General features: G+C 34.8%; 1 protein-coding gene across 1 annotated transcript in view; it reads left to right on the top strand.

Annotated features, from left to right (window-relative positions):
• The first annotated feature begins 336 nt into the window (after positions 1-336).
• Positions 337-16,469, top strand: part of LOC127879623 (leucine-rich repeats and immunoglobulin-like domains protein 2) — a 76,549-nt gene continuing 60,416 nt past the window's right edge. The window contains exons 1-2 of the mRNA XM_052426590.1: positions 337-755; positions 4,748-4,819. Of these exons, the coding sequence (XP_052282550.1) occupies positions 577-755; positions 4,748-4,819 (251 nt within the window). The 5' untranslated portion in view covers positions 337-576. The remainder of the gene's footprint in view (positions 756-4,747; positions 4,820-16,469) is intronic.

A 16,469-nucleotide genomic window follows, 5' to 3' on the forward strand; every position in this document is an offset into this window, starting at 1 on the left:
TCTTTCACGATAGTTTCCATTACTTAAGTGTTTTTTTCTGTATTAAAACAACATCAAACAAATGCTACATCGCATTCTTTTTGCATTTAAAAATAAAATTATATAACAGATAGAAGTAACATTAAAATACTGAAGTAATTCCGCCGTGAACATTTGAGAACACGCATCGGCATATCACAAAGCATCTATCAATACACAATCTCAAGCCTCAGCACGGATTATAATTGAATTACTCTACTTTAACTCGCCAATTACTCTGTTTAGAGCGTTTCATACCCGAGGTGTCAATGTATATTACACGTGACGCCTTTGGGCCAATCAGAACACGTATTACTGTGTATAGGAATGTTTCGTACTTCAATGTGTGATAAAGAGGTTAGAACAGTCGTGTGAACAGTCGCGTGTTTATAATTCGTGTTTTCTGCAAACTGGATGTGAAATGCGATGAATTTGAAGTGATATCAGCGTAAAAAATGTATGCGAAAATATCGCACACGTTGTTTGCAAACATTCGGTTAGTATCGGGACGCATTTTGCTGAAATAATAGTTTACACGGGGTTGACCCGAAATCAAACATGGCGGCCATTTATTTCTTCATATGGGCCGCTTTTGTTTGGAGTTGTATGGATATTTTCATACTAGCGCTAAGTGACGTTTGTCCGTCCGCGTGTCCGTGCTTGGGAGACTATGTTGATTGTAGTAGACTAGGATTAATCGAAGTTCCGAAGGACATACCCGCCTGGGTTACAGACCTGTAAGTATCTTATTTATGACTATGTATATGTTAACTAAACTGTAAACACTTTGTTATCAACACAAACTTTACGAAAAGAGTGTGTTTTTTATATTAAATTAATAATGATTTCATGGATGTGTTGTTACACATAAGTTTATTTATTTCTCAATTGGTACCGTTAACTCATTGCTCAATAAATGTTAGTAAATTGGATTTTAATTGGATCAGTTTTCACACCACACTTCAGTATTGCTTTTCCCCCTGCCTTTTTAAATAATACAGTAATTTTAAAATAAAACCCAAGAGTTATTTACTGTAAACTGTATTAAAAAGACCCATTCAAAAGCTTAAACTACTAAAATAATTAACAGAATAGAAAGCTAAGTTAAAATGACAGCAACAAGTAGACTTCAAGTTCAACAACTCGTGAATTAAATAAAAAGCTTTCATACATTGTATAGGCCATCATATATTTGTTACACGATACTGTTTTTGACACACATATGGCTGACATGTCCGTTAGGCTTTTTGGATTGTATGTATTGTATTAAAAAATACCAAAAAAAAACAACTGCAAGTCTCCTTTTTAAATTTAAAATACAACAGCTAAACAACTATATACATGTCCAGTTGTGCAATTGTCACCGTGGTGTCTGATTTCAAGTAATAATAAAGAGTTTTGCAAACTGGTGTAAAATACTGTGTTGGTGAGTTGGATCCCCACCTGCATAACCTTCTGAATGTTTTCTCAGGTGTTATTAAAATTAAACAGTAGGGAATAAACTAACTCACTTATTTTCATAATTTTTTGTTCCTCTATTTCCTGCATTTTATGACAGACATTAAATAAAAAATAATTGATTTTATGGAAATGTCTGTGTTATTTTTGTTCAAATTTTTGACAGAAAATTGCCCCCAAAAGCCATTCCTATTATCAAAAAGTATTTACCTTTCCCAAATAACTGTCTAAAATTCTCAATTGATGGTTTCCAAATAATCAGAGCTCCAGATAAGGTTTTGTGAAATTCTTAAATTACTACCAGATTTTCAAAAAGAATTCTTAACTCTGAAATTTTATTCTTAACGTTACTTCTAAGTTTAGGAAAATAATTCTTATTTTTTATAAATGACCTAAAAATAAATAATAATGGTTATTTTCATGCAAAAAGAAAACAAAATAAACATACTAGCAACTTTATTTATATGAGTTCAACAGTGTCTTTTCAGTATTATACAATTTTATTTTTCAAATACCTTCATATGCCCAAACTGTGCTTAGATTGCATGCCTTTGATGAAATTTTACATATTTCACAATTAAAACGGGTCTCCCCCTTCAATCTTTTCAACAATTAGCCACGGGACTTGCCCCTTCCACTCGTTCAATGTTTTTTGTGTGTTTAAGTTTGGACTCGTCGTGTCGCGTTTTTGTTTAGCTTTTCCGACGGTGTCGGAAACTGAACATACAATATCGTATAAGATCATTTCTATAATGTCTTTCTAAACATTTCACTTCGGCTCACTTTGCATACAATATGTTAAAAGCGTGTTTTTGGACGCTTTGCAGTTTTTTTAGGACGCTCTCTGGGCGCCGCCATTGGTTTTTGACAGATAAACGGTATACGCCGCTTTTATTGGAAAAAATGCGCTTTGTTAAACAAACTTGATAACCATTCTATATAAGCACCGCAAAGATCTTTAATACGCGAAAAGAACTCAATAAAAATCGATACGGTCCGATGTAAAAATAATATTCGTAACTTGATTTTGTAATTCTTTATGGTACGACAAGATTTAAAAATAAATACGTAACGAACTTTAAAATAATTCGTAATTACGAAAATACGACCCTTATCTGGAGCTCTGAATAATGATTAAAAAATTATTGCAACTTATAATTTCAATTAACCGAAACATCCAGCCTGTGTTTCAACATAAGCAAATTTAAGTCTTAAAGTATTTGTAAGGAAAAAAAGCAAATTAAGTCTATACATTACAAGATGTTTTTTTTGCTATGTTAAGCATGGTCTCTTATCCAAAAGGGTGAAAAAACACACCACGTTTCAAATAAACTCTTGAGACTTAAAAATTATGATTGAATTCAGGTTTTTTTTTCCTTCTTTGGGACCCGTCAAAAATCGGCCCTTTTCCCTCGGATTTTTTTTCCCCTCAGCTGGTAAAATTTCCCCTATATTTCATTTTCCCCTAAAAAAAAAAAAAAAAAAAAATTTTTTTTTTTTTTTTTTTCCTTTAAATATATACGTTTTCCTGATCCACTGTAGAAACTAGAAAAATCTTGCATAATTAAATTATCTGTTGCCTTGAATTTGTTTTAAAAACAGTAAAATATGTTAAATTGATTATTTTAGACTTTGCTTATTTTCCCCAAGATCCAGCTTTTCGCACAATTTTTTCCCCCAAAATTCTACGTTTCGCGCGATTTTTTTCCCCTCAAAAAAGGCCAGGCCCTTTCCCCAAAATCAGATAAAACCCCCTGGAATTACATGTAAGCTAAAGAATTAACAATTATTTAATATTTTTGCAATGTGATGTAATGTTTACTTTGTTTGACAATTATTAAAATAGAGGAAAGAAAATGTATTTGTCCACCTAAAATTCTAACTGTTATAATATAAGGGTGTCTGAGATCAGATATCTTTTGTAAGATTGAATTTGGTTGCAGACCTGTCTGTGATACATGCCTGGGCTTTCCTTGACATTAACAAGTTCGAGTCAAAACTGAATATAATATCCAAGTCAGTCAGACTTTGTTGTGGTGTTTCCTGTGTTTTTTTCTTTTCTAAAATTAGTTTGGCTCGTATGTCAGGCCTTTTCCTGGCTGTTTTGGGACAAAATGTTCTTTGGGGATTCGGATTTGTTCGTGAGAAAAGTCCTTTTATCTGGGGATAACCTTTTTTTTTTTAATGTAACACTACAGTTTACAATAATTGATATTAAGTGAAAAAGTATAAGTTATAGTTATATACTTTGTTAGATGTAGTTGAAATACAATTGAAATATAACAGTGTTTTTTTTCACAAATAGGGGAATGGTGGCTGGGCCCGTCCAAAGGGGAAAAAAGCGTCGTTTTTTAGAAAAAGGGGAAAATTAAAAATTCATGCTTTTATATTTTCTGATATTTATTATATGAATACACATGTATGTATGAATGTAATATTCACAGCTGAATTTCTCTGTCCTTTTTCTAAAATTATAAATTATTTTTTCAACATTAGTTTCAGACAGTTAAGCCTTCATGCACAGTCTCAGTTTTCCTAGCCATTTTGAGTCTAATTGGGACTTTCTAATCGATAAAATGGCAAATGTTAACATTTTTTTATTTATAAAATGGACCAAATTAAAATGTTTTTATCATCAAATATTGACACAATACATGTATATATAGATACATCAGGCCTTTTCCTGGCCATTTTGGGAAAAGCATGAAATTCATATGAAAAGTACACTGATTTGGGAAATACTAATTTAACTCTTTATAATAATTCAAAATCATATATTATTATTTTGTTATATACTTTGTTAGTTGTTATGAAATGAATATTTATCATAAGAGAGTTCTTTATAAAAAAATATTTATTTTTTTTTATTCTGGAGGGTTTTTTTTTCTACAAAATCGGGGAAAAATATATTCTCTTTTTTGAGGGGAATGGGGCCGAATATCGGCCCCGAAATTGACATTAAAAAACACTGTATAATAACCATTAGTAACCATGAAACACTTCTTGCAAAAAAATTATATTTTTTTAAAACTTTGGAATATTTTTCAAATTGGGAATTATTTTGACAATTGCAGTTTTGGAATGGCTCCGTTAAACAGGGGAATAGGCTGTTTATGGGTAGGCTTTAAATATCAAAATTCACAAGTCAAGTGGTCAAAATGAGATGTAGATGTTAAATGCTTTATGCTTTAGTTTACATGTATATAATTATTGTTATAAGTTTGAAGTGCACATAATCATATCTGTATACTATGTTTTACACAATTTTCAGTGACCTGCAGTCCAATGGCATCTTGCAGCTGCATCCTGAAGATTTCAAAGGACTGGTCAATCTTCAAACAATGTAAGTTGGGAATTTAATTTTGTTACTGTAATATAGCATGCACAATTGTCAGGGTTTAGTTAGGAGTAAATTTATTTTAGAATGTTATTTTTTGGAAACTTTTCTGAGATAGAGAATATATTGTTACAATGAAATTATGGTACATATTAAACATTTAATTACAAGTTTTAATATTATTTTCAATAAAAAAACTTGTTTAGCAGTGTTCAAACTTATCCACAATTAACTCGGATTTTTTAGTTTGTATATCCAGTAGGTCATTAAGTGTGTTTGTAATATGTTCTTGCTCTTAAGCATTACAGAGTCACAAGTGTTACATACAGTACAAACAGTACAGGCACGTGTACTTAAACAAACGTCAATCGCCGCGGTGTTCATCTCACTGTGTTGAGTGTGTTCGCTTACCAATATGAACCCAGCGATGAGTGTTCAGATCAAATATCGCGGGGGCCGTTTGCGATAAGGCAAACACTGCGAATCACCGCGGACCCATAATATCTACCGCGGTGTTCATCGCGTTCGCTAAAAATAAAATAATGGAAAATAAACGTATTGTATTGATCCCTTTCATTCAGGGTTGGCATATTGACCGGTCAATTGAGTATTGACCGGGCCGGCGGTCAATACCCGGTTAAAACCGGTCAATACTGGTCATTATTGGTCAATACTGGTCGATTGAAAATTGTAGCATTTAAACATGACAAAGGAAGAATTTAAGCTATTCTATATTAAATCAATCATTATTCTGTAATTGATTAACTTTTTTTGAGTTATCTATTGTAAAAAAAATCTTTAAAGCTGTAAAAAATACTTCTTTATTATTTATGGAAACAGTCTCAAATACAAAAGAACTAAGGCAATAAATTTATCTCAGTGTATCACATCTGTTACTGAAGTATTATTACTATTGTAGTTACCATAGTATTTCACTGATCTATTGATATATCTATTTGATAAGCTGATGGACAAACAGAACTCTTGTGGTTTCTAGGGTCATAAATGATCTGGCCCCTAAGCCTTAATTGGTAATAAAATGCATGCACTGGTATGTCTCTGATAGTGACAATGAAGCAAATATGCCCTTAGGCTATTTCATTTCACTCAAACAAAATGAGATAACTTGCTATTAATGTTATTATTTTAATAGTTACTTCTAACTTGTCTCCTTTCTATATTAAGAGGGTTTTCATATTTTAAAGTTCAATTGGTCTTCAAATGAATAAGCAATCAAAGTTCTTGATTTTGGCAACAAATAATGTTTACCAATTGTGGGTCTACTCTAGACTCTTCTTTTCAATTATTTCTTTCTTTTAATAATTATTTCTTATTAAGTAGTTTTTATATCAATGGTAAAATAAAATATTTTTTCACTATTTTGTTAAAGAAATCCAGGCAAGAATACATGACAAGTAAGTTGTGTCAAAGGTGCCATGTAAGGCCCTATTATCAGTTTTGGGTGCCCTAACCTGTATAGGTTTGAAGACTGTGAAAGACTGTGGAGACAGTGGGGCATGAGGAACAACTCATACACAGTAATTGACAGGTTCTTTTTGAATCAAGCACAGAATTTTCTGAGCTTTCATAATTCGTTAGAATTGAAAAAAAAATTCAATCGACCAGCAAAATCCAATTGACCAACTTGACTCAATTGCAAAATTTTGAGAGATTGGCATGGAATATTAATCAAAATTGGGTTAAAATGTTCAATCGACCAGTATTGACCAGTAATGACCACTTTGGGAGTATTGACCGGGGCGGTTTTAACCGGTAAAAAACGCCGGTTAAAACCGGGGGCGGTCGATTGGTGCCAACCCTGCTTTCATTTAAAAGTGATAATAAATAACAGCGCTTCCGTTAGCTTTTAAAAGTTGGAAGTCCTGACTTCCAAGCCTAAAATTTTGGACGTCCCAGACATAAATTTTGAAGTCCTCATTTCATTTTAGACTTTAAATAAATGTACATGTTCCAACTCTATCTATTACCCGATAATCCAGTATAATAACGATTTCTATTTTCAAAACCAAAATACGGACAATATTGACGTCCGCCATTTTACGCAAGTTAAATTGTGGGATGGGGGAATTCCCATTGAACATGCCTTAATCACGTGACGCGATTTGAGAAAATAGAGCACTGTTTATATTTAGTAATTATGACAAATCAACGACTGACTTTAAAATGTTACATGTAAATTATGATCGACGACAAATACTGTATCCGAAAACGACTGTCCAAAACGTGTTTTGCACATGAACTAATCTGTGCACATCGTTTGACTGCAGAAAATGAAAACCAATTACTAATTAAATACGTAAGCAATATATAATTTGGTAAACATATTACTTTACAATATGCTATTGCACTACTTTACTTTGCTTATCGACACTTTAAATATTTCAAGATGGCGGACATTTGACTTATAAGATTTTTGGAAAAAAGCGAAGATATTTCGTCAGTTGCAGTAAAACATGTCTGTACCGTATGCTAACAATTCGGGTATAAATAAAATAAAATACCAGGGAAAATCAGTATTTACGGAACGCCGACTATTAAATTCGTTCTCAAATTATCGCGCACACGAACGAATTTTCGTTAATTTATTATTTGTCGGTTTGTTTTTTTTTACTGTCTTCAGATCAGGCTATGGGTTACAGCGATTTTCCTCCTTCTTTATAAAGTACCGGTAAACGGCACTTTCCCAATTACGAAAAAAATACAAATTTCCCAATTGCTGTCCTTAAATTCCCAATTAAAGGTAAAAAAAAAAAAAAAAAAAAAAAAAATTTTTTTTTTTTTTTTTTTTTAAGCAACATTTAGTTAGTTTCCCTTTGCAGCTCTATAGCTTGAACCTAGGTTTATATATAAAATTGACAGCTTCAAAACACTTGGTTATCAATTTTAAAGTATTTGGGAGCAAAAAATCAAATACACCAATTTCCCAATTTGAGGTTTTCACGACTCGATTTTTCCCAATTTTGATGTTTTCACGACTCGATTTTTCCCAATTGGACCGGTACGGGTACTTTTCCCAATTGGACAAGGAAAATCGCTGGGTTAATTTTGCAGACTTATTATTTTCAAATGCGTATAAACAAACGTGTTATCCGAAATAATTTCCAGATTTTATTATTCACGGAAAGTTACGAAAATTCTAGCAACAAATAAACATTTCTTGTGTATTTCGTGTACACATGAAAATCATGCGAAAATTAGACTTCATTTATGACATCACGTCATTCTTCCTCGGGGAAAGCGTGGACTCAAAAATTTGATTGCTGAATACACACATCGTAACGCAGAGGTCGCTAATGCTATTGTATACAGCTTCACGTGGGGTCTGCGTGTATTCGGCTGCCTGAGCGCTGATTGGCTGATGCGCTTACCAAGAAGACTTTGATTTACAGCTGGAAAAATCAATATTGGCCACTCGCTGTGAAATTCATTGAAAACAGTAGCTCTAGGCGGAGTTAACGGTCTGAATAAACCAATTTACTGTTGACATTTGTACTTGTTGTGTATTATAAAATAGCGTACATGCGAATTATCGGACGTCCAAGGGCCAGGGACTTCCACCATTTGCATAATGGACGTTAGGGCGTAATCCTCCCCCGGACGTCCACTAAAGGAAGCGCTGAAATAATGTATTTCACACCCATGCACATGTTTTCTGTCTTTTTAAACACTGCGTATAAAAAAAACCGCGTTTGCACCTAGCTGTAGGATACCGCACCTGGAGGATACCGCACCTGGAGGAGTGTTAATTGAGTGTTTAATTATTCAATTAACAGTTTGACGCCATAGAGAGCTCAAGTGATTGTAGTAATCATATTATCCCAAGTCTCTGGATTCCCCGATACATACGTGTCAACTGTCTCAATCGCATACATGCAACTTTTCCCATCTGTATCCATTACTCGATAATCCCATATATGCCCGATTTATATTTTTAAAACCAAATTATGGGTGGGTAATATAGACGATAAGAGTCATAAACACAAATGTTTGAAATTTTTAAAAGTGTGAAATGAATTTCGGCATATGATTCTATTTAAAGACATGATGATATAAGCTCCCAATCAGGACTGATGTCTTGCAACATGCGTATATCACCCGACACGGTTTGCACGCGTCGTGTACAGCTATTTTAGGTTACAAATTCTACATGAAATACATGATTTTCTTTGTCCAGATAAAAAGCGCGCGAAAATTGGCGTGGGTGTTTTTATTTGTAAATAAAAAATTTGTAGCGGGTAAAACATTGAGATCATTTAATTTCCATTAAAAGTTTCGTTGTGAATTTCAACTAAAGTACCGCTGTATCTCGCGAATTATTTGACATTGACATTTCCTCTTATATACATGTAATTTAAACACGCGGTATTGTTACCGTTACGCTGTATCAGTTCCTCCATTATTGAAACAATTATTGTATTGTATACTGACTGCATACAAGTGTCTTAACACACAGATGCAATACGTAAATTCGGACAGTACTTAAAGTCGGACTCAAGTAAACAAAGGATTGAATAAGTACTCTCTTGATTTCTTTGAAACTCGGTATTTGTTGTTAAAACGGGAAATTGCATTGATAAACACCATCAGAGTTTATAGTATTGATAATCTAAACGCTTTATTTACGTTTCCGACTTTACGTACTCAGAATTTAAGTGACCCTCGCAGACAGGTGTTTACGGTGGCTGCACAGCATTGCGGTGATCAACGCTGTTCCCGCTAACGATAGCGTGCAATCGCTGCGATTTCCGGTGTTCGCTGAACACCTTGGTCAGTAGCGTGTCCGCCCCCCCTCCGCGAAATGTCACCCAACGGGAAAAGTGACCACACCGGCGCTTGCTTGGCAGTGTTTTTTTTTCTCACCATTTTGGGAATGGGGCTGGGTCCCTTTGGATTTGGTGTTGTTTTTTTTCAAAAACTATATTTACTAACGTTGAACTAATACGGAAGGGAGTTGAACAAGGTATTAATATCTAAAAAAAAAAATAAAAATATTTTGTTGGTGGAAACCTTCCATAGGGAATTTTTTGCACCCATTTGGGAAAAATATATACTTTTTTCATTCGGAATGGGGCCGTTTACCAGAACCAATTTTGAATGGAAAAAACAACACTGCTTGGCTGAATGCTAATTAAAAAAAAATAATTAATGAGATTTCCCAGGTATATATTGTTATATACTGAGGATGAAGAGTTCTCAATCATTAAAGAACTAAACTTTTTCAATATTAATAGTAATAGTGCAAGCTGACTCCCTGCATCATGCCATTATACCAGTCTACCCAACCTCAAATTCACTTAATAAATGATATTGATGTGAAAACCAAAGGATAAGTATAACCAGATCAAGCAATATTATGTTTGAACAAAAACATAAATTTCAGAAATGTTTGAATTGAAGATAAATGAAATTCAAAATTATTTCAAAAATGTAATTATTTTAATAAATATTTCATTATTTTGCCAAATGTTGACTATGTTTGTTTTGTATGTATTGAGAACATTTTCATATATTAATTCTTTTCTTTATCCATACCTGTATGTTAAACAAGAAATATCTTTAAAAAAATGATATACGGCGTTGATTGTGGTCGATGTTTATGAACGATCAAAAGTTATCTCTATGAGATAAAAAGTAGCGGATGCCTTTTTTCTGCGCAGTTCTTAGCTACATCATAAGCAAATCAATTACGGGGTGTTGCGCCAGATTTCGTGGCTTATTTTGCTTTATGTGATATTATTACTCAGATATCTATATTTACAGAATAGAAAACACATCAGAAACATGAAAATAAACGAGTGCATATAGGTCAGCCGGCAATACTCGAATCTTATTTAATTGCATAATTATAGTATAGTGAATTATTGTGCTCATGCTTAATAAACTGGTCTAAATGGATAAATATTTCTAATTAATTTTATCAAAATTGGTCCTTATCATGCAAATGTTGAAACCATATTAAAAATCGATGATTGACATACCACAATAATATCGCCGAATATCTTTATTTAGTATCTTTCTGATCAAAACAGACTTCAAGTGCACAAAGTTTACGAGACGGCATTTATATAAAGATTTCTGCAACTGACCGCAAACTGACCTTGATACCTTGCGGATTGGAATGCAATGCATTACAGTCACTACGTTATTGTCAGTAAGACCGGTATAACACAATGATCGCAACCCCTTCTGCGAACTCCGGTGATGAACTGTATATAAACTCTGACTTTCACAAATGGCCGCGAATTGACCCGAAACCTCGCGAGTTGAAATGCAATGCAAGTAAGTACTATATATGACAACATAGCCTTTAGTATAAACGCTTTTGCGCTGGTAATTCTCTGAAAATAAAAGGTGAACGCGCAAACTGTATTTATGTCGAAAATTGATTGTAAAACTGTTCTATCTATTGAGCCTTTTCAATAGAGATAAAATTGTTTCATGCAGTAAAACAGTGTTACAAAAACGCGGATATGTTTCCAATGTTCTGGTGTGATACTCAAATCAGCCAATGGAATAAATGAAGTGTATTCATTCGTACCTAGCCGCGGGAAATTTTATTTGAGTATTATTGGACACTTACAAAGGTCAAGTCAGGGTGAAAAGCTGGCTTAATACAGCTTACACCGAAAAAGATGCTCTACATATGTTATCAGAAATTGTCAAACAAAAATTAAATAGTAATTATTCAGTCTGTATGCTTTGATATATGATCTTTATTGTTTCCATCCAAGTTTTATTGCCTTTATTTATGTAAATATTTGGTGATAGCAACTCGCAACTGCATGGTTATGTCTTGCTTGTTGGTATCTGTCGTGGTGGGTGGGGGCTATTGTGCCGAAAAATGTGTATGCTGTAATGAACACGTTTTAAATAGGGTTGTAGAAGTCATATTTCCTCGGCCTGGTAGCCTACATGTTCAAAGGACAAGATTTAACCTTCGGACAAGAAAATAGTTAACGAAGCGGCCTTCAGACAAATAAATGGTTTTCTGATTTCATAATGTGATGAGGATTTTTTTAGCATGTCATCATTATGGCATTATATATAATATAATATTGACATGTATATACATTTATTAAACAATAGAAAATTGTGCTCTACATGTTAGTTCAACATGATCAGGGCCCTCTCTTGCCGCCAGGGGAAGCAACCCACAGCCCTCATGAGGGGGAATTTCGCGTCGTTTTGGGCGAGAAGGGAAATTTTAGAAGATCTTTTCACCAACCATTCAACACCTAAAATTGCTATATTTTTATGTGATTTAAATAAATAAACATGAAATCAAAGTTAGTAGCATTATACCAGCTGGCAACATAGGTATAAAAGTAAAAAAAAAAAATATGTTTTTTTATTTTTTTTGGAGGGGGAATTTTTAGCTGAAAAAGGGGAAAAAAGTATACTTTTTATGGGGGAAGCCGCCGATTTCGGCGGTAAAAAGTGCAAAACGAGGGCCTGATGATACAGGCTAATCTTTCTCTGTTAGTTCAACATGATACAGGCTTATCTTCCTCTGTTAGTTCAACTTCAACATGATACAGGCAAATCTTCCTCTGTTAGTTCAACATGATACAGGCTAATCTTCCTCTGTTAGTTCAACATGATACAGGCTAATCTTCCTCTGTTAGTTCAACATGATACAGGCAAATCTGCCTCTGTAAGTTCAACTTCAACATGATACAGGCTAATCTTCCTCTGTTAGTTCAACTTCAACATGATACAGGCTTATCTTCCTCTGTTAGTTCAACTTCAACATGATACAGGCAAATCTTCCTCTGTTAGTTCAAAATGATACAGGCAAATCTGCCTCTGTTAGTTCAACATGATACAGGCTAATCTTCCTCTGTTAGTTCAACATGATACAGGCTAATCTTCCTCTGTTAGTTCAACATGATACAGGCAAATCTTCCTCTGTTAGTTCAACATGATACAGGCTAATCTTCCTCTGTTAGTTCAACATGATACAGGCAAATCTGCCTCTGTTAGTTCAACTTCAACATGATACAGGCTAATCTTCCTCTGTTAGTTCAACTTCAACATGATACAGGCTTATCTTCCTCTGTTAGTTCAACTTCAACATGATACAGGCAAATCTTCCTCTGTTAGTTCAACATGATACAGGCAAATCTTCCTCTGTTAGTTCAACATGATACAGGCAAATCTTCCTCTGTTAGTTCAACATGATACAGGCTAATCTTCCTCTGTTAGTTCAACATGATACAGGCTAATCTTCCTCTGTTAGTTCAACATGATACAGGCTTATCTTCCTCTGTTAGTTCAACATGATACAGGCTAATCTTTCTCTGTTAGTTCAACATGATACAGGCTAATCTCTCTCTGTTAGTTCAACATGATACAGGCAAATCTGCCTCTGTTAGTTCAACATGATACAGGCTAATCTTCCTCTGTTAGTTCAACATGATACAGGCTAATCTCTCTCTGTTAGTTCAACATGATACAGGCAAATCTGCCTCTGTTAGTTCAACATGATACAGGCTAATCTTCCTCTGTTAGTTCAACTTCAACATGATACAGGCAAATCTGCCTCTGTTAGTTCAACATGATACAGGCTAATCTTCCTCTGTTAGTTCAACATGATACAGGCAAATCTGCCTCTGTTAGTTCAACATGATACAGGCTAATCTTCCTCTGTTAGTTCAACATGATACAGGCTAATCTCTCTCTGTTAGTTCAACATGATACAGGCAAATCTGCCTCTGTTAGTTCAACATGATACAGGCTAATCTTCCTCTGTTAGTTCAACATGATACAGGCTTATCTTCCTCTGTTAGTTCAACATGATACAGGCTAATCTTTCTCTGTTAGTTCAACATGATACAGGCTAATCTCTCTCTGTTAGTTCAACATGATACAGGCAAATCTGCCTCTGTTAGTTCAACATGATACAGGCTAATCTTCCTCTGTTAGTTCAACATGATACAGGCTAATCTCTCTCTGTTAGTTCAACATGATACAGGCAAATCTGCCTCTGTTAGTTCAACATGATACAGGCTAATCTTCCTCTGTTAGTTCAACTTCAACATGATACAGGCAAATCTGCCTCTGTTAGTTCAACATGATACAGGCTAATCTTCCTCTGTTAGTTCAACATGATACAGGCAAATCTGCCTCTGTTAGTTCAACATGATACAGGCTAATCTTCCTCTGTTAGTTCAACATGATACAGGCTAATCTCTCTCTGTTATTTCAACATGATACAGGCAAATCTGCCTCTGTTAGTTCAACATGATACAGGCTAATCTTCCTCTGTTAGTTCAACTTCAACATGATACAGGCAAATCTGCCTCTGTTAGTTCAACATGATACAGGCAAATCTGCCTCTGTTAGTTCAACATGATACAGGCTAATCTTCCTCTGTTAGTTCAACATGATACAGGCAAATCTGCCTCTGTTAGTTCAACATGATACAGGCTAATCTTCCTCTGTTAGTTCAACTTCAACATGATACAGGCTAATCTTCCTCTGTTAGTTCAACATGATACAGGCTAATCTTCCTCTGTTAGTTCAACATGATACAGGCTAATCTTCCTCTGTTAGTTCAACATGATACAGGCAAATCTTCCTCTGTTAGTTCAACATGATACAGGCTAATCTTCCTCTGTTAGTTCAACATGATACAGGCTAATCTTCCTCTGTTAGTTCAACATGATACAGGCTAATCTTCCTCTGTTAGTTCAACATGATACAGGCTAATCTTCCTCTGTTAGTTCAACATGATACAGGCTAATCTTCCTCTGTTAGTTCAACATGATACAGGCTAATCTTCCTCTGTTAGTTCAACATGATACAGGCTAATCTTCCTCTGTTAGTTCAACATGATACAGGCTAATCTTCCTCTGTTAGTTCAACATGATACAGGCTAATCTTCCTCTGCTAGTTCAACATGATACAGGCTAATCTTCCTCTGTTAGTTCAACATGATACAGGCAAATCTGCCTCTGTTAGTTCAACATGATACAGGCTAATCTTCCTCTGTTAGTTCAACATGATACAGGCAAATCTGCCTCTGTTAGTTCAACATGATACAGGCTAATCTTCCTCTGTTAGTTCAACATGATACAGGCAAATCTTCCTCTGTTAGTTCAACATGATACAGGCTTATCTTCCTCTGTTAGTTCAACTTCAACATGATACAGGCAAATCTTCCTCTGTTAGTTCAACATGATACAGGCAAATCTGCCTCTGTTAGTTCAACATGATACAGGCTAATCTTCCTCTGTTAGTTCAACATGATACAGGCTAATCTTCCTCTGTTAGTTCAACTTCAACATGATACAGGCTAATCTTCCTCTGTTAGTTCAACATGATACAGGCTAATCTTCCTCTGTTAGTTCAACTTCAACATGATACAGGCAAATCTGCCTCTGTTAGTTCAACTTCAACATGATACAGGCTAATCTTCCTCTGTTAGTTCAACATAATACAGGCTAATCTTCCTCTGTTAGTTCAACATGATACAGGCTAATCTTCCTCTGTTAGTTCAACATGATACAGGCTAATCTTCCTCTGTTAGTTCAACATGATACAGGCAAATCTGCCTCTGTAAGTTCAACATGATACAGGCTAATCTTCCTCTGTTAGTTCAACATGATACAGGCTAATCTTCCTCTGTTAGTTCAACATGATACAGGCTAATCTTCCTCTGTTAGTTCAACTTCAACATGATACAGGCAAATCTGCCTCTGTTAGTTCAACATGATACAGGCTAATCTTCCTCTGTTAGTTCAACATGATACAGGCTAATCTTCCTCTGTTAGTTCAACATGATACAGGCTAATCTTCCTCTGTTAGTTCAACTTCAACATGATACAGGCTAATGTTCCTCTGTTAGTTCAACATGATACAGGCTAATCTTCCTCTGTTAGTTCAACATGATACAGGCTAATCTCTCTCTGTTAGTTCAACATGATACAGGCTAATCTTCCTCTGTTAGTTCAACATGATACAGGCTAATCTTCCTCTGTTAGTTCAACATGATACAGGCTAATCTTCCTCTGTTAGTTCAACATGATACAGGCTAATCTTCCTCTGTTAGTTCAACATGATACAGGCTTATCTTCCTCTGTTAGTTCAACATGATACAGGCAAATCTGCCTCTGTTAGTTCAACACGATACAGGCTAATCTTCCTGTGTTAGTTCAACATGATACAGGCTAATCTTCCTCTGTTAGTTCAACATGATACAGGCTAATCTTCCTCTGTTAGTTCAACATGATACAGGCTAATCTTCCTCTGTTAGTTCAACATGATACAGGCTAATCTTCCTCTGTTAGTTCAACACGAAACAGGCTAATCTTTCTCTGTTAGTTCAACATGATACAGGCTAATCTTCCTCTGTTAGTTCAACATGATACAGGCTAATCTTCCTCTGTTAGTTCAACATGATACAGGCTAATCTTCCTCTGTTAGTTCAACACGATACAGGCTAATCTTCCTCTGTTAGTTCAACATGATACAGGCTTATCTTCCTCTGTTAGTTCAACACGATACAGGCTAATCTTCCTCTGTTAGTTCAACATGATACAGGCTAATCTTCCTCTGTTAGTTCAACATGATACAGGCTAATCTTCCTCTGTTAGTTCAACATGATACAGGCTAATCTTCCTCTGTTAGTTCA

Source organism: Dreissena polymorpha, chromosome 1, assembly GCF_020536995.1.
Source record: "Dreissena polymorpha isolate Duluth1 chromosome 1, UMN_Dpol_1.0, whole genome shotgun sequence".
NCBI classification, from domain to species: Eukaryota; Metazoa; Mollusca; class Bivalvia; order Myida; family Dreissenidae; genus Dreissena; species Dreissena polymorpha.